Consider the following 26,952-nt stretch of genomic DNA (forward strand, 5'->3'; position numbering starts at 1 on the left):
CCTAGTCCTTGCCAGACAACAGTGTTAATCCGCTAGAGTTCTGGCTAGGAGGTTTGGTAGTAGTACTTTCTGTGTTTAGTTTTGTGCAGTTCTTGAATCCACTAGTTCTGCCTGCTGAGATTCCTTTATTCCCTTTTTCGTTTCTGCAGCTTCCTCTTCTTTCCTGCTAGGAGGTCACCTGTTTGTTTTTTCCCAGTCCTTAGTTCTTTCAGGGTCTCCTCCCCCTCTTCCTTTCGGTCTTCTTTTGAGTTTAGTCTAGGAAACGTCGGTGGGTCTATTCGCTAGGAATAGGTTGCCCACTCCACCGTAGGGCTTCAGTCTAGACCTAGTGCAGGGACAGCTTTTCCCTCTTCTGCCCTAGTGAGGAGTTGCAGTTTCGTAACACTAATAACACCAGCCCCCAGCCACCCAAGAAATGGCACATCCATTAGATGTGCCAATTCTGCCTCTAAGCCTCAGCTCTTCCCACTTGCCCTGGTGCATTGGCAAGTGGGGTAATAGTTTTGGGATTGATGTCAGTTGTCAGTAACGAGATCGCTCGCCACGCCAGCTGGAACACAGTGAGAGTACCGTGAGAACCCGGCTGCAGTGACGAGCGGTGACGTAATTAAGGTTACTGCAGGTCACAGGCAGCGTTTCCCATGGTAAGCTCTGTGTGAGCCAGCCTATGAACTGCTGTAACCTTACTGATGTCACTGCTCGCTCGAGAAATTTCTTTATTTTATCTCTTTAATTTATTTATTTTTTAACTAATTACAATTACAGAAAACTATACAGCACTTAATATATATCTCAATGACATCTTTCTATCAATCTATTCAATCTATTCTATTCTGACGGTTCACGCTATGAATTTAGTGGACTCAGCTGATGGAATGTTGGGTTTGCGATGATATGTGTGCGTAAAAATAGCATGGCATGCGCATGGTCCGCGGTCCGTGTGATTTTTTTTCTCGCACCCATTGACTTACATTGGTGATTTTTTTTAATCACTCCAATTCCAGGTGAGGAAAAACTCGCAGGGGAACACTGCCTCAATGAATGTCATTGAGGCGATTGCAATGCGATTTTTTCTCACATTGTACTTGCCGATGTTATACACAGATGTCAGCAAAACCTAAAAAAAACTTTTAGCTAACAAACAGATTCACTTTCCAGATATATATATATATGTATGTATATATATATATATATATATATATATATATATATACACACAGTACAGACCAAAAGTTTGGACACACCTTCTCATTTAAAGATTTTTCTGTATTTTCATGACTTTGAAAATTGCATATTCACACTGAAGGCATCAAAACTATGAATTAACACATGTGGAATTATATACTTAACAAAAAAGTGTGAAACAACTGAAAATATGTCTTATATTCTAGGTTCTTCAAAGTAGCCACCTTTTGCTTTGATGAATGCTTTGCACACTCTTGGCATTCTCTTGATGAGCTTCAAGAGGTAGTCACCGGAAATGGTTTTCACTTCACAGGTGTGCCCTGTCAGGTTTAATAAGTGGGATTTCTTGCCTTATAAGTGGGGTTGGGAACATCAGTTGTGTTGTGCAGAAGTCAGTTGGATACACAGCTGATAGTCCTACTGAATAGAATTTGTATTATGGCAAGAAAAAAGCAGCTAAGTAAAGAAAAATGAGCGGCCATCATTACTTTAAGAAATGAAGGTCAGTCAGTCCGAAAAATTGGGAAAACTTTGAAAGGGTCCCCAAGTGCAGTTGCAAAAACCATCAAGCGCTACAAAGAAACTGGCTCACATGAGGACCGCCCAGGAAAGGAAGACCAAGAGTCACCTTTGCTTCTGAGGATAAGTTTATCCGAGTCACCAGCCTCAGAAATTGCAGGTTAACAGCAGCTCAGATTAGAGACCAGGTCAATGCCACACAGAGTTCTAGCAGCAGACACATCTCTACAACAACTGTTAAGAGGAGACTTTGTGCAGCAGGCCTTCATGGTAAAATAGCTGCTAGGAAATCACTGCTAAGGACAGGCAACAAGCAGAAGAGACTTGTTTGGGCTAAAGAACACAAGGAATGGACATTAGACCAGTGGAAATCTGTGCTTTGGTCTGATGAGTGTTAGAAACCTCCTGTTAGTTGTTTTTCTATTTTGTGGTCACGTGACCTGCTGCCTATTTATTCCAACTCCGCCCTTCTGGCTTTGCTGGACTTCAGTGTTACTTTGACTCTTAATCTAGCCAGGTGCTTTGTACCTATCTCTATAGTTTGCTTGGTCCTTGGACCTCTAAGTATTTTTGTCTGTTTGTCTTTTTGCTCCACTACAACTTCTGCTAGGAGGTGTCCAATTTTGTCCCAGTCCTTAGTACTTTTAGGGACCCCTCCCGTATATCTATAGGTCTGCGTTCAGACTAGCTGAGGACGAAGGCGGGTCTGTTCACAAGGAACAGGTTGCCCGCTTCATCGTAGGGAATCAGCTTAGTCCTATTGTAGGGACAGTTTTCCTATCTTTCCTTAGTTCTTGTAGCAGATCATAACAATGAGTCCAAATTTGAGATCTTTGGTTCCAACCACTGTGTCTTTGTGCGACGCAGAAAAGGTGAACGGATGGTCTCTACATGCCTGGTTCCCACCGTGAACCATGGAGGAGGTGTGATGGTGTGGGGGTGCTTTGCTGGTGACACTGTTGGGGATTTATTCAAAATTGAAGGCATACTGAACCAGCATGGCTACCACAGCATCTTGCAGCGGCATGCTATTCCATCCGGTTTGCGTTTAGTTGGACCATCATTTATTTTTCAACAGGACAATGACCCCAAACACACCTCCAGGCTGTGTAAGGGCTCTTTAAACCCCTTAAGCCCCGGAGCATTTTTCGTTTTTGCATTTTCGTTTTTGCTCCCCTTGTTCCCAGAGCCATAGCGTTTTTATTTTTTGGTCAATATGGCCATGTGAGGGCTTATTTTTTGCGGGACGAGTTGTACTTTTCAACGCCATTACTAGTTTTATCATATCCTATACGGGAAAACGGGAAAAAAATTCCAAGTGCGGTAAAATTGCAAAAAAAGTGCAATACCACAGTTGTTTTTTATTTATTTTTTTTACCATGTTCACTGAATGCTAAAACTGACCTGCCCTTCTTATTCTACAGGTCATTACGAGTTCATAGACACCAAACATGTATAGGTTCTTTTATATTTAAGTGGTGAAAAAAAATTCCAAAATTTGGTAAAAAAAAAAATAAAAAAATAGCGCCATTTTCTAAGACCCGTAGCGTCTCCATTTTTCGTGATGTGGGGCTGGTTGATGGCTTATTTTTTGCGTGCCAGGCTGACGTTTTTATTGATAACATTTGGGGTAGATCCGATGTTTTGATCGCCCGTTATTGCATTTTATTGCAATTTTGCGGCGACCAAAAAACGTAATTCTGGCGTTTAGAATTTTTTTCTCGCTATGCCGTTTACCGATCGGAATAATTTTTTTTTTATATTGATAGATCGGGCGATTCTGAACGCGGCGATACCAAATATGTGTATGTGGGGTTTTTTATATATATTTTATTTTGAATGGGGCGAAAGGGGGGTGATTTAAACTTTTATATTTTTTTATTTTTTTTTATATTTTTAAAAACTTTTTTTTTTTACTTTTTGCATGCTTCTATAGTCTCCATAGGAGACTAGAAGCAGCAACTATCCGATCGCCTCTGCTACATACAGGGGACGAGCAGGTCCCCTGCATGCAGCAGAAATGGTCCTGTGCTATGAGCGCCGACCACTAGGTGCCGCTCATAGCGACAAGATCATGACAACCACAGGCGTCTGCTGCAGACCCTGGGTTGTCATGCACGCCCATCGGCGACCCGCGATCACGTGACGGGGTCGCCGGTGGGCGGGGCTTATGACGCGCTACCCGGAAGCGCGCGTTAAATGCTGCTGTCGGAGATTGACAGCAGCATTTAACTGGTTAACAGCCGCGGGTGGATCGCGATTCCACCCGCGGCTGTTGCGGGCACATGTCAGCTGTAAGAATCAGCTGACATGTGCTCCGTTCAGTGAGGGCTCAGCGCAGCAGCCCTCACTGAACGGAGGGTACGCAAATATGCGTACTAATACGTCCCCGGTAAGTAAGGGGTTAACTAAGAGGGAGAGTGATGGGGTGTTATGCCAGATGATCTGGCCTCCACAGTCACCAGACCTGAACCCAATCGAGATGGTTTGGGGTGAGCTGGACCGCAGATTGAAGGCAAAAGGGCCAACAAGTGCTAAGCTTCTCTGGGAACTCCTTCAAGATTGTTGGAAGACCATTTCCGGTGACTACCTCTTGCAGCTCATCAAGAGAATGCCAAGAGTGTGCAAAGCAGTCATCAAAGCAAAAGGTGGCTACTTTGAAGAACCTAGAATATAAGACATATTATCAGTTGTTTCACACTTTTTTGTTAAGTATATAATTCCACATGTGTTAATTCATAGTTTTGATGCCTTCATTGTGAATGTACAATTTTCAAAGTCATGAATATACACAAATATCTTTAAATGAGAAGGTGTGTCCAAAGTTTTGGTCTGTACTGTATATATATATATATATATATATACACACACACACACACACACACACACACACACACACACGTGCATCTCACTAAATTAGAATTTATTTTAGTTCTTCAATACAAAAAGTGAACCTCATATTATATAGAGTCATTACACACAGAGTGATCTATTTCAAGTGTTTATTTCTGTTAATGTTGCTGATTATGGCTTACAGCCAATGAAAACACAAAAATCAGTATCTCAGTAAATTAGAAAAATTAACAAAAAACACCTGAAAAGGCTTCCTTAGCGTTTAAGAAAGTCCCTTAGTCTGTTTCAGTAGGCTCCACAATCACGGGGAAGACTGCAGACTTGACAGATGTCCAGAAGGCAGTCATTGACACACTCCACAAGGTCCCAGAGTTCCAATTTTCATTTGGAAATTAAGGTCCCAGAGTCTGGAGGAAGAGTGGTGAGGCCACAATCTAAGCTGCTTGAGGTCTAGTGTGAAGTTTCCACAATCAGTGATGGTTTGGGGAGCCATGTCATCTGCTGGTGTAGGTCCACTGTGTTTTATCAAGACCAAAGTCAGCGAAGTCGTCTACCAGGAAATTTTAGAGCACTTCGTGCTTCCCTCTGCCAACAAGCTTTTTGGAGAAGGAAATGTCATTCTCCAGCAGGACTTGGCCCCTGTCCACACTGCCAAAAGTACCAATACCTGGTTTACAAACAACAGTATCACTGTGCTTGATTGGCAGCAAACTGGCCTGACCTTAACCCCATAGAGAATCTATTATAGAGAATCTATGGGGTATTGTCAAGAGGAAGATGAGAGACACCAGACCCAACAATGTAGACGAGCTGAAGGCTGCTATCAAAGCCACCTGGGCTTCCATAACCCCTCAGCAGTGCCACAGGCTGATCGCCTTCATGCCACGCCGCATTGATGCACTAATTGATGCAAAAGGAGCCCCGACCAAGTATTGAGGGCATTTACTAAACATACATTTCAGTAGGACAACATTTCAGATTTTAAAAACATTTTTCAAGCTGTTGTTATAAAGTATTCTAATTTCCTGAGATAATGACTTTTGTGTTTTCATTGGCTGTAAGCCATAATCATCAACATTAACAGAAATAATATAAACCAGAGAGACCATAGGTATTTTCAAAACCCCAAAATAACATAATTTAAACACCATATGTTGACTAAAAGAGATAAATGCTTTATTTATGTATTTTTTTTTTAAATAACACATAGGTATAAATAACATGTGTGAAAAGACATAACATGGGCATGTGAGGCAGCAGGGGGTAGATAGAGACACAGCTGGTATCAAATTCACATTGGACCTATACTAGGTCACATAGTCCAACCCATACAATCCATTAGTCACAGACAATGTGTGCAGAAAAAGTTAAAATAACATAAATCAAGTGACCTATAACAAGTCACAATATAAACAACCTTCAGAGGTTTTTTCAGCAACACATAAAAAGTACAAGCATCACATGGAAAGGGTTAGGTAAGACATACTTAGTGAAAGTAAACAGGTGACTAGCAGTGCCAGGGGAGGCCCACTGAGGAAGTACAGAAACACCTGTGGGGGCCTCCCCTGGCACTGCTAGTCACCTGTTTACTTTCACTAAGTATGTCTTACCTAACCCTTTCCATGTGATGCTTGTACTTTTTATGTGTTGCTGAAAAAACCTCTGAAGGTTGTTTATATTGTGACTTGTTATAGGTCACTTGATTTATGTTATTTTAACTTTTTCTGCACACATTGTCTGTGACTAATGGATTGTATGGGTTGGACTATGTGACCTAGTATAGGTCCAATGTGAATTTGATACCAGCTGTGTCTCTATCTACCCCCTGCTGCCTCACATGCCCATGTTATGTCTTTTCACACATGTTATTTATACCTATGTGTTATTTTTTTTGAAAAATACATAAATAAAGCATTTATCTCTTTTAGTCAACATATGGTGTTTTAATTATGTTATTTTGGGGTTTTGAAAATACCTATGGTCTCTCTGGTTTATATAATGTTTAGTGGTATGCCCCTTATTATATCCAAGGTCCTATCTGTCATTGTTATTTTGTTGTATTAACAGAAATAAGACATGTAAGACCTCACAGCTCACAGTGCATGTCAGACCAAATGAGAATCATGAGCTCAAAGGAACTGCCCAAGGAGCTCAGAGACAGATTTGTGGCAAGGCACAGATCTGGCCATGGTTACGAAAAAATTTCTGCATTACTCAAGGTTCCTAAGAGCACTGTGGCCTCCATAATCCTTAAATGGAAGAAGTTTGCGACCACCAGAAGTCTTCCTAGACCTGGCTGTCCAGCCAAACTGAGCAATCGTGGGAGAAGAGCCTTGGTGAGAGCGGTAAAGAAGAACCCCAAGATCACTGTGGCTGAGCTACAGAGATGCAGTAGGGAGATGGGAGAAAGTTCCACAAAGTCAACTATCACTGCAGCCCTCCACCAGTCGGGCCTTTATGGCAGAGTGGCCCGACGGAAGCCTCTCCTTAGTGCAAGACATATGAAAGCCCGCATAGAGTTTGCTCAAAAACACATGAAGGACTCCCAGACTATGAGAAATAAGATCCTCTGGTCTAATGAGACGAAGATATAACTTTTAGGTGATAATTCTAAGTGGTATATGTGGAGAAAACCAGGCACTGCTCATCACCTACCCAATACAATCCCAACAGTGAAACATGGTGGTGGCAGCATCATGCTAAGAGGGTGTTTTTCAGCAGCAGGGACAGGACGACTGGTTGCAATTGAAGGAAACATGAAAGCAGCCAAGTATAGAGATATCCTGGATGAAAACCTCTTCCAGAGTGCTCAGGACCTCAGATTTGGCAGAAGGTTCACCTTCCAACAAGACAATGACCCTAATCACACAGCTAAAATAACAAACGAGTGGCTTCAGAACAACTCTGTGACCATTGTTGACTGGCCCAGCCAGAGCCCTGACCTAAACCCAATTGAGCATCTCTGGAGACATCTGAAATTTGGTGTCCACCAACGTTCACCATCCAACCTGACTGAACTGGAGAGGATCTGCAAGGAAGAATGGCAGATTCCCAAAACCAGGTTGTTGCATCATTCCCAAGAAGACTCATGGCTGTGTTAGCTCAAAATGGTGCTTCTACTCAATACTGATCAAAGGGTCTGAATACTTATAACCATGTGATATTTCAGTTTTTCTTTTTTAATAAATTTGCAAAAATTTCTACATTTCTGTTTTTTTTCAGTCAAGATGGGGTGCAGAGTGTACTTTAATGAGAAAAAAAAATGAACTTTTTTAGAATTTACCAAATGGCTGCAATGAGACATTTAAAGAGTGAAAAATTTAAAGGGGTCTGAATACTTTCCGTACCCACTGTTTGTGTATATATACACAGTACAGACCAAAAGTTTGGACACACCTTCTCATTTAAAGATTTTTCTGTATTTTCATGACTTTGAAAATTGTACATTCACACTGAAGGCATCAAAACTATGAATTAACACATGTGGAATTATATACTTAACAAAAAAGTGCGAAACAACTGAAAATATGTCTTATATTCTAGGTTCTTCACAGTAGCCACCTTTTGCTTTGATGACTGCTTTGCACACTCTTGGCATTCTCTTGATGAGCTTCAAGAGGTAGTCACCGGAAATGGTTTTCACTTCACAGGTGTGCCCTGTCAGGTTTAATAAGTGGGATTTCTTGCCTTATAAATGGGGTTGGGACCATCAGTTGTGTTGTGCAGAAGTCTGGTGGATACACAGCTGATAGTCCTACTGAATAGACTGTTAGAATTTGTATTATGGCAAGAAAAAAGCAGCTAAGTAAAGAAAAATGAGCGGCCATCATTACTTTAAGAAATGAAGGTCAGTCAGTCCGAAAAATTGGGAAAACTTTGAAAGGGTCCCCAAGTGCAGTTGCAAAAACCATCAAGCGCTACAAAGAAACTGGCTCACATGAGGACCGCCCAGGAAAGGAAGACCAAGAGTCACCTTTGCTTCTGAGGATAAGTTTATCCGAGTCACCAGCCTCAGAAATTGCAGGTTAACAGCAGCTCAGATTAGAGACCAGGTCAATGCCACACAGAGTTCTAGCAGCAGACACATCTCTACAACAACTGTTAAGAGGAGACTTTGTGCAGCAGGCCTTCATGGTAAAATAGCTGCTAGGAAATCACTGCTAAGGACAGGCAACAAGCAGAAGAGACTTGTTTGGGCTAAAGAACACAAGGAATGGACATTAGACCAGTGGAAATCTGTGCTTTGTTCTGATGAGTCCAAATTTGAGATCTTTGGTTCCAACCACCGTGTCTTTGTGCGACGCAGAAAAGGTGAACGGATGGACTCTACATGCCTGGTTCCCACCGTGAAGCATGGAGGAGGAGGTGTGATGGTGTGGGGGTGCTTTGCTGGTGACACTGTTGGGGATTTATTCAAAATTGAAGGCATACTGAACCAGCATGGCTACCACAGCATCTTGCAGCGGCATGGTATTCCATCCGGTTTGCGTTTAGTTGGACCATCATTTATTTTTCAACAGTACAATGACCCCAAACACACCTCCAGGCTGTGTAAGGGCTATTTGACCAAGAAGAAGAGTGATAAGGTGCTACGCTAGATGACCTGGCCTCCACAGTCACCAGACCTGAACCCAATCGTGATGGTTTGGGGTGAGCTGGACCGCAGAGTGAAGGCAAAAGGGCCAACAAGTGCTAAGCATCTCTGGGAACTCCTTCAAGATTGTTGGAAGACCATTTCCGGTGACTACCACTTGAAGCTCATCAAGAGAATGCCAAGAGTAGGCAAAGCAGTCATCAAAGCAAAAGGTGGCTACTTTGAAGAACCTAGAATATAAGACAAATTTTCAGTTGTTTCACACTTTTTTGTTAAGTATATAATTCCACATGTGTTAATTCATAGTTTTGATGCCTTCAGTGTGAATGTACAATTTTCATAGTCATGAAAATACAGAAAAATCTTTAAATGAGAAGGTGTGTCCAAACTTTTGGTCTGTACTGTATATATACACACATACATATACACATATACATACACCTTTTCTTGCCAGCTCACTATTTCATACAATCTTACGTCTTAGGTAATTAAAAATTTTTTCCCCATGTTGGATGGATATTTATTTCCCCTTTGCTTGCTTTTAACAATATTCATTAAAGAAGTTGTCGAGTACTGTCACATTGATGCCATCAATGTATGATCGGCCAGGGTCCCGCAAGCGACACCCCCGCCAATCAGCTGTTATCGGAGCCAGCGGTCGCTGGCCGTAAGTCCTTACCTGTGGTGCTTGGCCGTCCATCTGTAGTGACCGCCGCAGGGTACTGCACATCAGCCTCCCATTCATTGGAATGGGAGGCGGATGTGCTGTAACAAGCTTCGGTCACTATAACTTGCCGTCGCAGGCAGTAGATTCCACAGTAGATTAAATTCCACACAGTCTGGTGGCCCCCGCACACAGTATACTGCCCCCACAGTGCCCCCACACACACAATGTAATGTCCTCACAGTTCATTCCTCCCACATAGTCTGATGATCACCACAGACTCCACCCACAAAGCTCCCCAAACAGTATGATGCCCACCCACCTACACAGCTACATCAACACACAAGTATAACACACACTTTGCCTGTGTCCTGCCTCTCTTTTCCATTGTCTAGTCACGTGACCTGAGAAGGTCCTGACAGGACTTTTACATAGACTGGATGGTGGAGGAAGGATCTATCCGCTCTCTGCACCACCATTATATTCAGCTGCATCTGTGTCCTGAGGACACAGGTGCAGCTGAAATTGGGACAGGTCCCTGACCTCCCTAGGCAGTTGGACAGCTCCCCAAGTTCGGAACAGTCCCACTGGATCCAGGATGGTTGGGAGGTTTGTGTGTATAAAGAGAGACCTTTAAATCTGAAATAGTGAAGACATTATGCACCTGTCTCATTGACCAATTATCCCAGAAGTATGGTCCCCGACCAGCTTGTCAAACTATGTGTTCTCTGAAACTCCACAGTGTTTCAGAGTATCACAAACATAGCTGTAACAATGCAGTCAGTGTCCTTTCAGGGCTGCTTTCAGCATGAATCTTCCGTTGGGTTCCCTTTAAAAGGAATTTGATTATATGCATAAATTCTCCTCATGTATACAATACAAACATTGTAAAATATATTACCTAATATAAACACGAAAGTAAACATACCGCATTTTGTGATAGTGAATGAAGCCCAATAGAACCTAGAAGAAATTCATCTAAACTCTGTGCACTTTCCTTCTGTTCTACAATATCCATAGAGGAGGACTTTTCAAATACACCAAATCCCAACATAGACTTTTTGGGGGCGGACATAGGCATCTGAGTACAATTAAAACAGTGATTAATGTGATTCCTTTTTATATAATCTAGGCAGACTGAGCAAATGTTGCATAAAAGAATATTAACGATAATTCAGAATAAAATATTCTCATCATAAATGCAGTTTATATATGTGTATGACCAGCAGCCATTTTTTTCATCCATCCTTTCTAAGGCTCATATCTTTTTTGTTTTTTTCTTTAAACATAGCCAGATGAGGTTTTTAGGGAGAAACTTTTTTTTTTATAGCGCCATTTAGTTTAACATATAAAGCATTTAAAAAGAAATATATTACTTTTAGGCAATGAAAAAAAAAACAGAAATTCCACTGTTGAGTTTTGGGTTCTGTTTTTCATTATTTTGCGGGTCAATTGGATTATGGTGATACTTTTCTTTTGTTAATAGCGGGGTCTGTATACTAGTTCCATCAGAGATAGTTACTTGTCACTTTGAGATAAACATCTTGTAAAAATCCCTGAGCTCTCATGAATCTGACGCTCTTTTCCTTTTTCGCACTGTGGCACTCCATTGCAGAGATATTCACATTTGTTTCTTCTTAAGAGCAGTATGTGAAATCTCTGCTTTGCAGTCCAACTAGGAGTTTCTTATCTAGGGGCATGCGCTTTAACACCACTCTCCCAGATGCTGCTAATCACAGCTTGGCAGGCGATCAAGCAGTCTATCAATCTCAGATGCAGCCAAGCACTGATTCGCACTGTCTGGGAGTAAGAGGTAAAAGCACACGCCCCCCAGAGAAGACTAAATAAACACCCAGTTGGTCTGCAAGCAGAGATTTCACCTATTGTGCTCCAAAGCAACAAATGTGAATATCTCTGCAATGGAGTAACACAGCACAAAATGGAAAAGAGCGGCAGAATCAGGGGAGCTCCGGGATTTTTACAAGCTATTTTGCTCAATTTTATTGACCAAGTGACAGGTCCTTTTCAACCTCTGCACAAACAACAAAATGTTTGTCAGTGGTAGCATTAGTCATCATTTAATGACTATCTGTGTTACTGATGTCAATGTTGTTTGTCTGAGTGTCTACGCAGAATGTACAGTACAGACCAAAAGTTTGGACACACCTTCTCATTTAAAGATTTTTCTGTATTTTCATGACTATGAAAATTGTACATTCACACTGAAGACATCAAAACTATGAATTAACACATGTGGAATTATATACTTAACAAAAAAGTGTGAAACAACTGAAAATATGTCTTATATTCTAGGTTCTTTAAAGTAGCCACCTTTTGCTTTGATGACTGCTTTGCACACTCTTGGCATTCTCTTGGACATTCTCTAGGACAGCACATAGATGACAAAGTGAGAAAAACACCCCACTTTTCTGGATGAAACTCGGACCGATTTTTTTATATGCTCACGTGACCCTAGCCTACAAAATTGAGATTGTCATTATTGGGTAACACAGTTATCACAAAGTGATCTTTCAGTCCAACCAGTTTTAATGCAGAACATGCAAAACAATGAAACTTCACATATAATATATACAGTTAGGTCCATATATATTTGGACAGAGACAACATTTTTCTAATTTTGGTTCTAGACATTACCACAATGAATTTTAAACAAAACAATTCAGATGCAGTTGAAGTTCAGACTTTCAGCTTTCATTTGAGGGTATCCACATTAAAATTGGATGAAGGGTTTAGGAGTTTCAGCTCCTTAACATGTGCCACCCTGTTTTTAAAGGGACCAAAAGTAATTGGACAGATTAAATAATTGTAAATAAAATGTTCATTTCTAGTACTTGGTTGAAAACCTTTTGTTGGCAATGACTGCCTGAAGTCTTGAACTCATGGACCTCACCAGACGCTGTGTTTCCTCCTTTTTGATGCTCTGCCAGGCCTTCACTGCGGTGGTTTTCAGTTGCTGTTTGTTTATGGGCCTTTCTGTCTGAAGTTTAGTCTTTAACAAGTGAAATGCATGCTCAATTGGGTTGAGATCAGGTGACTGACTTGGCCATTCAAGAATATTCCACTTCTTTGCTTTAATAAACTCCTGGGTTGCTTTGGCTTTATGTTTTGGGTCATTGTCCATCTGTAGTATGAAACGACGACCAATCAGTTTGGCTGCATTTGGCTGGATCTGAGCACACAGTATGGCTCTGAATACATCAGAGTTCATTCGGCTGCTTCTATCCTGTGTCACATCATCAATAAACACTAGTGACCCAGTGCCACTGGCAGCCATGCATGCCCAAGCCATCACACTGCCTCCGCCGTGTTTTACAGATGATGTGGTATGCTTTGGATCATGAGCTGTACCACGCCTTCGCCATACTTTTCTCTTTCCATCATTCTGGTAGAGGTTGGTCTTGGTTTCATCTGTCCAAAGAATGTTCTTCCAGAAATGTGCTGGCTTTTTTAGATGTTTTTTAGCAAAGTCCAGTCTAGCCTTTTCTTCTTGATGCTTATGAGTGGTTCGCACCGTGCAGTGAACCCTCTGTATTTACTTTCATGCAGTCTTATCTTTATGGTAGATTTGGATATTGATACGCCTACCTCCTGGAGAGTGTTGTTCACTTGGTTGGCTGTTGTGAAGGGGTTTCTCTTCACCATGGAGATTATTCTGCAATCATCCACCGTGGGTGCCCAGGTCTTTTTGCATTAATGAGTTCACTAGTGCTTTCTTTCTTTCTCAGGATGTACCAAACTGTAGATTTTGCCACTCCTAATATTGCAGCAATTTCTCGGATGGGTTTTTTATGTTTTTGCAGCTTAAGGATGGCTTGTTTCACCTGCATGGAGAGCTCCTTTGACCGCATGTTTACTTCGCAGCAAAACCTTCCAAATGCAAGCACCACACCTCAAATCAACTCCAGGCCTTTCATCTGCTTAATTGAGAATGACATAACGAGGGGATTGCCCACACCTGTCCATGAAATAGCCTTGGAGTCAATTGTCCAATTACTTTTGGTCCCTTTAAAAACAGGGTGGCACATGTTAAGGAGCTGAAACTCCTAAACCCTTCATCCAATTTTAATGTGGATACGCTCAAATGAAAGCTGAAAGTCTGAACTTCAACTGCATCTGAATTGTTTTGTTCAAAATTCATTGTGGTAATGTGTAGAACCTAAATTAGAAAAATGCGGTCTCTGTCCAAATATTTATAGACCTAACTGTAATGTCCCTTGCTATCAGATGTTCTAAGCCTAGTACCTAGGACCTCAAAATATGACATAGTCCAAATGATTCTCCAGGGTGATAATGATCAAGATAACTCCCACAGGCTGAGCCACAGTTTCTTCTACCCACGAGTGGGAGCCACTGTGTGGACAACACACCATATTTTAAGGGTAATGCCAACCGTAGCATGGCTGAAAAACTGCTGTGGCAGGTAGCTGCTAAACTATTGCTCAATGGGCCCAAGATTTTGCAGGAAAAACAGTGATTAAATCCTCAAAGCCGTGTAACCATTTCTTGTTCTACAGAATCCTGCACCTGTTAAACAATCAGTTAAAAAACCACTGTAGCCACTACCTGTCATGCTTTCTAGCTGAGCCTCTTTCGCTCAGTTTGGCCTTATCCTCAGGAGTTCTCACAGCTGTTGCCCAAATAGCCCCAGTATGGAGTCCGCACCCTGCCCTGTCCGGAATAGAGTGGGGTCTTCTCTGTTCTCTCCACTCCATTTAGTGACATGAATATGTAATTTTTTCAGCTGCTCTGCTACAATTTTAGGGGAACCTTATTATACAACGTGAATACAAATATACTTACCCGTGAGCCCAAATATGGTGGCATGACACTTGCAGGCATTAAATTATATGTTGCTGAATCCAAGACTGATGAAATTGGTCTCTCGTCCTGCAAGTCAGGCAACACAAAAATATAAATTATTATGAAGTATAAAAATGCATTTTTAAATAGATCTAGTATTTACTAAAAAAACATGCACATACTAAGACTAAGGGAATGACATTGCGTGTTTACTAGGGACGTTTTGCTGATAAACTAAGCCTAAGCAGTCACAATTAAGACTTGTTTTCTAATAGTTTATTCTGATGTTAATAATGTTTTGAACAAGTTGCAGCTGATTGGCTGCAGGGATCACATGACAATGTCACGTGAGCATGAGGAGACATGGCGCTGATACAGAAAGTGAGTATACACTATATTTATTTTACATTGGGTGCTTTAGCATTTAAGAAGGGGTTGTCTGAGTAGTGGACAACCCCTTTAACGCGCCGTCAAGCTTCCTTCTGAATCCACAGATCTATATACTGACAGCAGTTGCATAACTGATGAATATCTGGAACTTGACATTGGTATTATACACTCTTTGGCTACAGTAAAGCCTTTACTTATTATAGTCTATTGAGCAGGGGCATAAGGATTGCGGTTTCAGGGGGAGCAACCGAGACCGGGTCTGTGGAGTCAGGGGGCCCGCCAACGCCAGTGCCGTATTCAGCTGAATGTGCATCCTCGGACGCTCATTCAGCTGAAATGTATTATGTCAGAGAGCCACTGGCTTCCGGCACTGCAATTGCTATATAGACGGGTGGCCAATCAGAAATATCAGAGGCTGGCAGCGAACGTCAACGTGCCCATCAAGGGCACATCACGGCCATGTGCTGCCCGCCTTCCTGCATCGTTTAGAGAGATGGAAGAGGACGGTGGAAGGGAGGACAGGTAAGTAGAATATTTTATTTTTTAAAAATGTTTAAAAGTTGGAGAAGAGAGCAAGGACGTGGAACATTATTACAGGTTGGGGCCAGGATGGGGGACATTATTACAGGATGAGGATGAAAATGGACTAAATTATTACAATTAAGAGCCAGGACAAGATACATTATTACAGGAAGAGGCCAATACAGGGGTCATTATCATAGGATGGGGGACATTATTACAGAAAGGGGCCAGGACTGGAGACATTATTATAGAATGGGGGACATTATTACAGAAAGGTGCAAGGATGAGGGACATTATTACAGAAAGTGGCCCAGGAGAGAAGACATTATTACAGGAACTGGCCCGGGAAAGGGGACAATATTACCTGGAGGGGCAAAGACAAGGGACATTATTATAGAATTGGGACCAGGACAGGGGACATTATTACCAGAAGGGGCCAGGGCAGGAGATATTATTAAATGAAGGGCCAGGGAACGTCACATCGGTCCTACTCCCAGGGTTATGGTGTAGGGAGGCATAACGTACGGTGACTGGACCCCTCTAGTCTTCAATCCAAGTACACTACGTTGATTTGGTTGTGCAATTAGTTGTATGGCCACTTCTCTAAAATATCCCAGGAGCTCTTTTTCAACATGAAAGTCCAATGTTGCTTGTGCCTCTGTGAGCAGCATGCATGGCCTAAACGCTAAGCGTGCTACTATGGCCTGCAGCATCTCTGGACTTGTCTGCCATAGAGCACTTCTGGGATGTCATTGGTTGGCAATTGCAAAGGGAGCTACCAGCATCGGATCTTGGTGATTTGTGCACCAATGTGTGTCAGAACATTCCTCGGACAACCATTAATAATCTCATGGATAGCAGCCAAGGCTGGAAGTGCGGGGATTTCTGAGCGTGGCGCTCATACTCGATCAAGATGTTTTGAAAATGTTGTTTCCATTTTTTTTTAATAGTTTACATATCAACATGTCTATTGATCCCGTGATTTCCATAATTTTACGACTTTTCCCTTCTTGGTTTTGCAATTTCAATTTTGTAGAGAATAAGAGCAAATCCTGATAATTACATGCAGTATACAGGACAGGCGATGTGGTACTGTTGCCGAGTATATAGTGTAAGACAGGTCCTCGAGGGGAGATAGGTATAAGCAAGATTAGCAGCCACGGTGATGTAAGCCCGTGAAAGCAGGCTCCAGCACGTACAGTGCTGAGAGAGTTAATAGGGCGGGGCAGGGCCAAGTTATGAGCAGTCAGAGAGATTGGTGGGACTTGCTGCTCACATATCCTCACCTGAGGCGTTGTACAGCAGACTAAAAGGACACTAGTTGTCTCATTCAGTGTCTGTGTGTGGAGGTGTGGAGACCTCCAGTGTTGATCGTGTTTGCTAAGGACTAAAGAGCTAGACACTAACCCAAGTAAGTGAACCGGCACCCCTGTATGGGCTATTTACTTTGTGTTTTCACTTTGTGCCAGAAGAGGTTGTTTTTTTTGTTTGGTTATCCTGAACGGTTTATGATCTTTTTAATAAACTAGCCTGGACTTTTTACTGTAACCCTTTCTTGTGCCTACCTGAAGTGCAACCGTGCAAGTAGAAACCCTACAATAGGTATATTAAAGGGGTTGTTCACTACTTTATATTATCACCCCAATGTATTCCCCCTGTGTCCATAACACTTTTTGCAATTACCTTGTGATGCAGTTACTGTCTGTGAGCAGCGCTATCGCTTGCCGCTCAAAGGCATCACGTGACCCCCTCCTGCAGCTGGCTCTGACATCCACTGATGTCACATCATGATTCCGGATGCAGCCGGGGGTCCCTCTTCTGCGTTCTGCAGTGGATGCTGGGCTGTGGGCGGGGTCACCCCCGCGTCACACCAGGCATCCACCGCGCGCTCTCCCTCTCCTCATTCACTGGGAAAGCGCGTGGTGATGCTAGGAGTGACGCGGGGGGGGGGGGACCCTGACCACAAACCAGCATCCACCGCGGGGACCACGTCACTGATGTCACGCCTCACTTGACGTGACATCAGTGGTGGGTCACGTGATGCCTGTGTGCGGCCAAGGATAGTGCCGCTCACAGGCAGAAACTGCATCACAAGGTATTTGCAAAAAGTCTTATGGGCCCCGGGGGGATAAAAAAAAGTAGTGAACATCTTCTTTAATACATATATATGAACATATATATGTATTAATATACCTATATTGTACTTGCGTATAATTGTTTGTACAGATGAATGAGGCACCTTCAGGTATCTTGAAATTGTACCCAAGGATGAGCCAGACTTGTGCAAAGCCACAATTCTCTTCCTGATATCTTGGCTGATTTATTTAGACTTTCCCATGATGTTACACAAAGAAGCAGTGTGTTTCAGGTTGTGCATTAAATACATCCACAGGTGTGTTTTTAATTAACTCAGATGTTGCCAAAAAACTCAGAAGCTTCCAAACACATGACATCATCATATGGACAGTCCAGAATTGTTTAAAGGCATAGTAATCTTAGTGTATGTAAGCTTTTGACTTTGCAGTAAGTAATAAAAATGCCTTAAAACATTCTCTCTCTCTCATTATCTGGCATTTGGCAAATATTAGACATTATGGTAATCCTAACTGACCTAAAACGGGAAAGGTTTATTCTGATTTCATGTCAGATATTGAGAAAAACATGCATACGTGTCTTTTTATACAGTGTATGTAAACTTCTGGTTTCAACAGTGTATATATACAGTCATATGAAAAAGTTTGGGCACCCCTATTAATCTTAAGCTTAATGTTTTATAAAAATTGGTGTTTTTGCAACAGCTATTTCAGTTTGATATATGTAATAACTGTTGGACACAGTAATGTTTCTGCCTTGAAATGATGTTTATTGTGCTAACAGAAAATGTGCAATCTGCATTCAAACAAAATTTGACCGGTGCATAAGTATGGGCACCCTTATCATTTTCTTGTTTTAAATACTCCTGCCTACTTTTTACTGACTTACTAAAGCACTTTTTTTGGTTTTGTAACCTCATTGAGCTTTGAACTTTATAGCCAGGTGTATGCAATCATGAGAAAAGCTACTTAAAGTGGCCACTTGCAAGTTGTTCTCCTGTTTGAATCTCCTCTGAAGAGTGGCATCATGGGCTCCTCAAAACAACTGTCAAATGATCTGAAAACAAAGATTATTCAACATAGTTGTTCAGGGGAAGGATACAAAAAACTGTCTCAGAGATTTAACCTGTCAGTTTCCACTGTGAGGAACATAGTAAGGAAATGGAAGAACATAGGGACAGTTCTTGTTAAGGCCAGAAGTGTCAGGACAAGAAAAACATCAGAAAGGCAGAGAAGAAGAATGGTGAGATCAGTCAAGGACAATCCTCAGACCACCTCCAGAGAGCTGCAGCATCAACTTGCTGCAGATGGTGTCACTGTGCATCGGTCAACTATACAACGCACTTTGCACAAGGAGAAGCTGTATGGGAGAGTGATGCGAAAGAAGCCGTTTCTGCAAGTACGCACAAACAGAGTTGGCTGAGGTATGCAAAAGCACATTTGAAGAAGCCTATTTCTTTTTGGAAGAAGGTCCTGTGGACTGATGAAACCAAGATTGAGTTGTTTGGTCATACAAAAAGGCGTTATGCATGGTGGCAAAAAAACACAGCATTCCAAGAAAAACACTTGCTACCCACAGTAAAATTTGGTGGAGGTTCCATCATGCTTTGGGGCTGTGTGGTCAATGCCGGCACTGGGAATCTTGTTAAAGTTGAGGGACGCATGGATTCCACTCAGTATCAGCAGATTCTTGGCAATAGTGTTCAAGAATCAGTGATAAAGTTGAAGTTACGCAGTGGATGGATCTTTCAGCAAGACAATGATCCAAAACACCGCTCCAAATCTACTCAGGCATTGATGCAGAGGAACAATTACAATGTTCTGGAATGGCCATCCCAGTCCCCAGACCTGAATATCATTGAACATCATTTGAAGAGGGCTGTCCATGCTCGGCGACCATCAAACTTAACTGAACTGGAATTGTTTTGTAAAGAGGAATGGTCAAAAATACCTTCATCCAGGATCCAGGAACTCATTAAAACTACAGGAAGCGACTAGAGGCTGTTATTTTTGCAAAAGGAGGATCTACTAAATATTAATGTCACTTTTCTGGTGAGGTGCCCATACTTATGCACCTGTCAAATTTTGTTTGAATGCAGATTGCACATTTTCTGTTAGTACAATAAACCTCATTTCAAGGCAGGAACATTACTGTATCCAACAGTTATTACATATATCAAACTGAAATAGCTGTTGCAAAAACACCAATTTTTATAAAACATTAAGCTTAAGATTAATAGGGGTGCCCAAACTTTTTCATATGACTGTATATATATATATATATATATATATATATATATATACATATATATATATATATATATATATATATATATATATATATATACATATACGTGTGTTGTACACCCAACATACAGGGTATAATAAGTGGTGCTGACACACAACACACGTCAAAATGTGTGTGCAGGCTCGAGCAGAGTAGCACTATCAGCCTGCACGCACAATAGCCAATCTGACAATCATAATAGATGACTCTGGATCAAGAGGGGCAAACATAGACTATATTCTGTGCCAGTCCTCCATGCTCTAGAACAGGCATGTGAAACTCAACCACACAAAATGATACACAGGCCAACCAATATACAGGATAATGGGCCCCACATAGTCCTCCATACAGAATAATGGGCCCCACAAAGTCCTCCATACAGAATAATGGGCCCCACATAGTCCACCATACAGTATAATGGGCCCCCACATAGTCCTCCATACAGAATAATGGCCCCACATAGTCCTCCATACAGAATAATGGGCCCCACATAGTCCTCCATTCAGAATAATGGGCCCCACATAGTCCTCCATACAGAATAATGGGCCCCACGTAGTCCTCCATACAGAAGAATGGGCCCCACATAGTCTTCCATACAGAATAATGGCCCCACATAGTCGTGGTTCTGGTGTCGTGGGCCAAATATAACGGCCCACAGGCCAGAGTTTGACATGCTCTAGAATCATCTATCATAGGTATCAGTCAGACGCAGGAGGAGCTGGAGTGACTACCACACAATCACTCATCCACTGGCTGGCACTAATGCTTCTACTGAGTCAATGATGACAGGCATGCAGGCGGCCACCACAGCAGCTTGCTGAAGATTGCTGAAGATGGAGTTCCTCCTAGTCTTGCCTATCCCATCTCCATCTGGCTGTATTTGTACCACATGCTGGTATGCCTCTGGCACATGCAAAGTACAAACTCAGGAAAATTTTACAAAAAGACCACAGATGTATGTTCTCTACTAAACACTATGGACTGCAGAAAAAACACCTGTTTATTGTTGATTGTCAAAGAATTAAAGAAGTTGTCCAGTACTTTAGATTACCCCCCCCCCCACACTGTATTCTCCTGGGGACCCTAAGGATTTTTGTAATTAGCTTACGTTGCAGATAATGCCTGTGAGCGGCGCCATCCTTGGCTGCTCACAGGCATCACATAACCCCGTGCTGACGTCACGACAAGTGAGGCGTGACTCGGCGCTGGTGTCCCCGCTGTGGCTGCTGGGTTGTGGGTGGGGTTGCCCCCCCCCCGGGTCACAGCCAGCATCCACCGAGTGCTTTCCCAATGAATGGGGAGAGGCAGAGCGCGAAGTGGATGCCGGGTGTGACGCGGGGGGTAACCCTGCCCACAGCCTGGCATCCACCGTGGAACGCAGAAGACAGAGACCCCGCACTGCTGCCAGCACTTGTCGTGATGTCAGCGGATGTCAGAGCAGGCTGCAGCCAGGGGTCATGTGATGCCTGTGAGTGGCCACCGATAGCACCGCTCACAGGCAGTATCTGCTACGTAAGCTAATTACAAAAATCCTTAGGGGCCCCGGGGGGATACATTGGGGGGGGGTAATATAAAGTACTGGACAACCCCTTTAATGGACGATTGGTGACCTGAAGGCAGCCAAACCCATCAATATCGGCTGGATCATACAACAGTCTAATGTGTAGGGGACCTCCCGACTCTCCCCTGATAGATGATGTTGGGAGAGCTAATGGTCGAGAAGTTTGTATTTTATACACTTATTATTTAGAAAATAAGGCGCTGCCAGAGTTGTCCTACAGTAGCTTTCTCCACTCTCCTCTTTGAAAAACAGGAGCATATTTGGCCAAGCGCTCATGTGTATGGGATAGTCGGGAGACAGCTGTCAGCTGAATTGTTGTTTATCCGTCAGCGATCTAATGTGTATGGGGCCATTTAGATATAGGGAAAATATATATTCTTGTACCGTGTTAGCCAGTAGATAGAAAAATATTTAGATTTGAGAGTCCTCAGTGGTTGATACCTTTTAATGGCTAACTGAAAAGATGGTAACAAATTGCAAGCTTTCGAGACTACTCAGGTCTCTTCATCAGGCATAGTATACCACAAAATCTGAAGAGTCACATATTTATACACAATGGGACACACAAGAGAAAAAAAAAAAAAAAGTGCAATAGGTAAGACAGGTGATGAAAAGCAGAGTTATTATGGAAGAAATAAACAGTTCTGGCTATAAATATTTTAGCAGTTAATAGATAAGAAGTGTGAAGGGTTTATTGTCCTGTATCCAGTGTTGTGATGACCTCACAGGTCTGTGAGTCTGAGGAACCACATTCCTTAGTTGATGTAGAATGACATAAATCCATGCGACACATTCATTCCTGCTCTGAAAGTGTTAAAGGTCATCATCAGTTTATATTCTGAGATTCTTCTTTCTCTTTGAGATTTGAAGTTACCTTTTAATACTAGTAATTTCATATCTTTTATGCTGTGATCAGGGGAACAAAAATGCTTGGCTACAGGCAGATCTATTCTTTTTTCTTTTATTGTGTGGCGATGATGATTCATCCTTGTCCTAAGTTTTTGCCCTGTCTCCCCTACATAAAGACCCCCAGCTGGACATTTGGTACATATAATTAAGTACACTACATTAGATGTGATGCAGCTGAAAGTACCTGGGATCTTGTAGTCCTGATGTGAATTGGGGATCTTTATCTTGTCTGTGGTCGTTATACATGGACAGGTTTTACATTTTTTCTGGTTGCAAGGAAAGGTTCCTGTAGCTGGTGGAGATGACAGGGAGCTTCTGACAATGATGCTTCTTAGATTTGGGGGCTGCCTGAAACACAGAAGTGGGGGGTCTGGAAATATGGATTGTAATCGGGCATCTTTTTGTAGTAAGGGTTGTAGTTTCCGTGCAGCTCTTCTTAGCGCCTCCAGATTTGGATTGTAGGTGACTACTAGAGGCACCCGGTTGCTTTCTTGTTTAGTTTTGTAATGTAGGAGATGATTCCTCGATATTCTGGTGGCTCTTGTAATCTGGTTCTCAATTGTTCTCGGATGGTAGCCCTGATTCAAAAAGGTCTTTCTGAGGCCATCAAGGTGTTTGTCTCTATTCATCTGGTTGGAACATATCCGATTGTATCTGATGGCTTGGCTGTAAACAATAGAGTTTTTTATGTGTTTTGGACGGAAACTGTCCCATTTAAGGTATGTAGGACGGTCGATTGGTTTCCGGTACAAGGATGTCTCTATTTCATTGTTCTGTAGCTTGATGATGGTGTCCAAAAAGTTAATTTCAGTCCAGGAGTAGTTGAGTGTTAGGTTGATGGTGGGATGAAATTGATTAAAGTGTTCATGGAACGTCTTCAGCTGTTGCTCAGACCCCGTCCAGATGATTAAAATATCATCAATGAAACGATAGTAGACCAGAGGCCTGATGGGACATGAGGCCAAAAAGTCACTTTCAAGCTTGGCCATGAAAAGATTTGCGTACTGTGGAGCCATTTTACTTCCCATCGCTGTACCAGTTTCCTGTAGATATATGCTGATATCAAATTCAAAGTAATTGTAGGGGGGGGGGGTGAATTCTGTAAGTTTGACCACAGAATCAGCAACAATTCCTGTATTTCCTATGAAGATTTTGCAGGCATTTAATCCATCCTTGTGTGGGATATTAGAATACAAAGATTCCACATCCATGGTGGCCAGGATGGTTCCTTCTGTTAGAGGACCTATTGCTGCTAGCTTATTCAGTAGGTCTGTCGTGTCCTGAATGTAGCTGGGTGTACTCTTTACCAGGGGTTTAAGAACACACTCTACCCATCCAGAAACTTGCTCAGTAAGGGTGCCCACACATGAAGTAATTGGTCTTCCTGGATTTCCAGATTTGTGGATTTTGAGGAGCATATAGAATGTCCCTATTCCTGGACTCTCTGGTATCAGGTCATCGGCTCTTATGGATTTGTCAGGCAGACACGATACCAAGTTGTTTAGTTCCTTGTAATAGTCCTGTGTAGGGTCAGACTCCAGTTTTTTGTAGTAGCGCGTGTCCACCAGTTGTCTGTTTGCTTCCTTCATGTAGTCTGATGTGTTCATCATGACTATTGCACCACCTTTGTCAGCAGGTTTAATGATGATTTCTTTGTTGGTTTTCAAAGATTGTATGGCCTTTCTCTCCTGGGCACTGATGTTGGATGCTTGTCTCCTGTTTGTGTCTAAGATGGTGGATTTTTTTAACATGTCTGAAGGAGTCTATATATGTATCCAAATGAGGGTTTCGTCCAGGTGGAGGTGTCCAATCTGACCTCTTCTTGGTTGTCAAAATCCCCTTTTCTTCAGTTAGGGTGGGTTCTGAATCTTCAGTAGCATTCAAGTATTCCCTCAGGTGCAGTCTCCTGAAATAATTTTCCATATTGCTACAGAGTTCAGTTTTATCTAGGGCCTTAGTAGGACAAAATGAGAGTCCTCTAGAAAGAACGGTCAGCTCCGCTTAATTTGGTGTATAATCTGAGAGATTGATGACACAGTTAGATGCTTCTGTGTCTGGAATGGAGTGGTTGTCCAAATTGTCAGGTTTTGGCTTTGTTTTGTAACTGTTTGTATAGCGTCCTGAGTTTAGACGCAATCTGTGCAGCTTCTTTTCCTTGTTATGAATCAGAAGGGTCTGTAGTTTGTTATAGTATTGCTGTAATTTTTGCTCTGTGTTTTCTGTAAGTGTTTTCCTCCAAGTTTCAAATTGCCCTTGGACTTTACTCTTGATGCTGTAGAAGACAAGCAAAAGGTGGTTCCTTAGTCTCTCAGAAGTCCTGTGACAAAGGTTTTGTGCATAATGAGTATTGTAAGTATGAAGAATTGGGTTTGTAATCCAGAGTCCTTTGGGAATTAGATTCTCCTTTTTGCATTCAGATAAGAAAAAAATGTCGCTGTCCAATTGTGCACGTTTCTTCAGAAGTGGCTTAAGTTCCATGAAGATGCGGTACATTCTGGTATCCTCCATTTTGATATAGGGAAAATATATATTCTTGTACCGTGTTAGCCAGTAGATAGAAAAATATTTAGATTTGAGAGTCCTCAGTGGTTGATACCTTTTAATGGCTAACTGAAAAGATGGTAACAAATTGCAAGCTTTCGAGACTACTCAGGTCTCTTCATCAGGCTAGTATAACACAAAATCTGAAGAGTCACATATTTATACACAATGGGACACACAAGAGAAAAAAAAGTGCAATAGGTAAGACAGGTCATGAAAAGCAGAGTTATTATGGAAGAAATAAACAGTTCTGGCTATAAATATTTTAGCAGCTAATAGATAAGGAGTGTGAATGTTTTATTGTCCTGTGTCCAGTGTTGTGATGACCTCACAGGTCTGAGGAGCACATTCCTTAGTTGATGTAGAATGACATAATCCATGGGACACATTCATTCCTGCTCTGAAAGTGTTAAAGGTCATCATCAGTTTATATTCTGAGATTCTCCTTTCTCTTTGAGATTAGAAATTACCTTTTAATACTAGTAATTTCATATCTTCTATGCTGTGATCAGGGGAACAAAAATGCTTGGCTACAGGCAGATCTATTCTTTTTTCTTTTATTGCGTGGCGATGATGATTCATCCTTGTCCTACGTTTTTGCCCTGTCTCCCCTACATAAAGACCCCCAGCTGGACATTTGGTACATATAATTAAGTACACTACATTAGATGTGATACAGCTGAAAGTACCTGGAACCATTTAGAACTGTCATTTATCTGGACAGCAGCGATCATCTTTTGTTGTACTTTCCCATTGGTCATTGAGTTGTATTACACATGTGTTATACCATTACAGTAATTAGTATAGTGGTAGTATTATGCAAGGCTGTGGAGTCAGTAAGCCAAACCACCGACTCCTCAATTTCCATGACACCGACTCCAACTCCGACTCCACGACTCCGATTCAGACTCCCTCATACATGGCTCATGTTTAAGTGATAAATTTATTGTAGCACAGATTCATCTCAGCTAAAAGTCTAGACCCTTAGATCAGGAATAGGACAGACATTTATAGGATATTTCATAACTTTCCCAAATTCTTATGAAAAAATATTCCCCACAAACTGCATTGAACTACTGTACCCAATTTATTATATATTTTAGGAGTCTCAGTCGGTCCATTTTATACCGACTCCACCAAAATGGGCACCGACTCCACAACTCCGACTCCACAGCCCTGGTATTATAAACAACATACTGTCAACGATGAATGCATGTGACATGATTTTTACTTTTTGAAATAAAGAGACTAGATCTTATGTAAATTCAGTGTGATCTGTGCTATTTCTAGTCCTGTACTTCTTCACAATAAGTTACCAATGTTTTTGTGAGTAATTTCATTGGCTGGACACTAAGCAAACTATAAAATATATTTATCCTATTAGGCAATTAGCAGTTGGGTGAGGTTTTCTGGATTTATTACAACACTACAAATAAACTTCATTTAAAAATCTCAAAATTTTTGTGTTCACTGTTCCCATGTAGTCCTATGTTTTACTTATCATTAGAGATTACCAATGAGCCCTGTGTAGTTTATTTCAGCTGCAATATTTGCCATTTATCAGTCCTCTTATATAGTCCATGGATTTTCCATGGGGCTCCTCATATTTTTAAGTGTTCTTCATTCATCCATGCAGGGAAGCACTTTAGTTTCCAGAGACTTATCTCATACGTCCTTGCTTCTAGTGGCTCAAGCTTGGGCTAGAGCTGTGATCTTGGTCTTGTTTTAAAGCAAAGAGTCTAGTCATAATCTAAGCAGACGTATGTATTTACATGTAGTGTATGGATTAGCATGACTATAGTACCTAATACAGAAGCATATAGTTATTACCATGTGTATCACCGGTATAGAGTTTTTATAAAAAGGACCCAATATACATACTGAAAAGCCCTGGTCCGTACGTGGAGGTAAGCTAGCCAAAGCAGAGGAACTTGAAACTGCTCCAAATCCAAACGCAGCAGTGGGTGACATCGGCACCTGGGGATTATTGTAAAATGATTGATTTCTTTTTCT

The 26,952-nt window shown here is 41.8% G+C and overlaps 1 protein-coding gene across 11 annotated transcripts in view; it reads right to left on the reverse strand.

The window, feature by feature from the left end:
• The window catches only part of PARP4 (poly(ADP-ribose) polymerase family member 4), a 275,659-nt gene that overhangs the window by 74,584 nt on the left and 174,123 nt on the right, over positions 1-26,952 (reverse strand). For 10 of the 11 annotated variants that reach the window (XM_073662418.1, XM_073662416.1, XM_073662413.1 and 7 more), the window contains 3 exons: positions 26,821-26,916; positions 14,637-14,723; positions 10,744-10,896 (listed from right to left, as the gene is read on the reverse strand). In XM_073662418.1, coding sequence (XP_073518519.1) covers positions 10,744-10,896; positions 14,637-14,723; positions 26,821-26,916 — 336 coding nt within the window. The remainder of the gene's footprint in view (positions 1-10,743; positions 10,897-14,636; positions 14,724-26,820; positions 26,917-26,952) is intronic. The other variant, XM_073662419.1, reaches the window with a different exon arrangement.

The sequence above is a fragment of the Phyllobates terribilis genome, unplaced genomic scaffold, assembly GCF_046119375.1.
Source record: "Phyllobates terribilis strain yellow unplaced genomic scaffold, ASM4611937v1 Scaffold_2__4_contigs__length_985480577, whole genome shotgun sequence".
Lineage (NCBI taxonomy): Eukaryota > Metazoa > Chordata > Amphibia > Anura > Dendrobatidae > Phyllobates > Phyllobates terribilis.